This window comes from Oryzias melastigma, unplaced genomic scaffold (assembly GCF_002922805.2).
Source record: "Oryzias melastigma strain HK-1 unplaced genomic scaffold, ASM292280v2 sc06116, whole genome shotgun sequence".
Lineage (NCBI taxonomy): Eukaryota > Metazoa > Chordata > Actinopteri > Beloniformes > Adrianichthyidae > Oryzias > Oryzias melastigma.
This window is the reverse complement of record NW_023422679.1, coordinates 1-1,377: the sequence shown is the minus strand read 5'-3', so window position 1 is coordinate 1,377 and position 1,377 is coordinate 1. Positions and strand designations below refer to the sequence as shown.

General features: G+C 44.5%; 1 protein-coding gene across 1 annotated transcript; it reads left to right on the top strand.

The window, feature by feature from the left end:
- Nucleotides 1-6: 6 nt before the first annotated feature.
- LOC112141907 (apolipoprotein B-100) lies at nt 7-1,371 on the top strand (the record flags this gene model as incomplete). Its single annotated transcript, XM_024265112.2, has 5 exons — nt 7-119; nt 203-355; nt 466-590; nt 699-784; nt 944-1,371. Coding segments are annotated over exons 1-5 (795 nt in total), but the record flags the coding sequence as incomplete, so codon positions are not given.
- Nucleotides 1,372-1,377: the final 6 nt, after the last annotated feature.

Below are 1,377 nucleotides of genomic sequence, written 5' to 3'. Positions count from 1 at the left end.
AGTATGATGTGAAACTGTACCCTGAAGATGGAGAGTCAACAACTATTCTCAACTTCAAGAGGGGTATCGTCTCTGCCTTGGCGGTGCCTGCACTGCAAGAGGACAAGAACAAGTACATGGTACGGCATCCTAATATAAACCATTGTCAAGATAAAAAAAATAGAGTATGGAATCATTTCAACCAATGTCTTTTCTTTTTTAGCCCACTATCCACGGCAAGTGCAGGACCTCCTACAATATCAACGCCAGAGAGGACATCATCACAGACATCAGTCTGAAGAGGGATTTGTCCAGATGTGACAAATTTGTGCCAATCAGAGATCACAACAGCCCTCTGGCACTCATCACAGGCATGGTAAGATGCTCCAAAGAGTATAGGCGGTGCAGTCTGGTAGAAAAGATCCTCTTCTACCAGTGCATCCTTTAAAGGCCTGTTATGTTTAATTCTAACTGGTCTGTTTTCAGCACTACCCCTTATCTCAGCTGGTCAGAAGCTCCCAAACCTGCAACTACAAGTTTGACAATGAGAAGAAGCACATGACTTCTGGTTCCTGCACAGAGACTCACATCCTCATCCCATTTTCACACAAGTAAACGTTTATCTTTGTTCACTGTTATATTGTTAGAGACGTGCAATCGTGTTGCTAACATTGCACAATTTCACTCTAATGTTCTATCTTGGTTATTTTCTTCAACAGAGGCATACATGGAGTTACTAATGTCGGAAAACAAGAACTTACTCTGGTTCAGATGTCAGCTCACAACGACAGAGTTTTTGACCGCGGTAAACCTTTTGGTTTCATATATTTTTGATATCAAGTAATGATTTTTTTGGACATTTTTTTGAACACTTTCATTCTATTTGTTTTAGTTCTTGAATACGGAATTTTGGTTCATAATTTACACAGTTAACTCATCACCCTTCTTTTGGTTGTGTCTTAAGGTGACATTGTGAAGGATCTTCACATGGAGGCAGTGAAGGACAAAAGTGCCATCCAGGACAAAGAAGCAGCGCTGACTCTCATGAGAGAACTGGTCGCCCTGCCCGATGATGAAGGCGAGAGGAGGGCCCACCTCTTCCAAAAGATTGTCTCCGTAGTCCGTGGAATGAAGACCGAAACCCTGAGCCCTGCTGTTCCTGAGGCTCTGGGCGTGTGCCGCTTCCTGACCTACCAGGTTCTAGCTCAGTGTGGAACCCCTGAATGCAGCAGTGCCATCATGCAGATCCTCAGGACCTTTGACAGCACCTCCCTGGAGGTTGATGCATCTGTTTTTGCTCTGGGATTCATGGCTAACCCCTCAGCCCTCCTGATCAACGACATGCTGCAGATGGCAAAGTTTAAGTCCAGCAAGCCCATCATGTACGCCTTGAGCAAC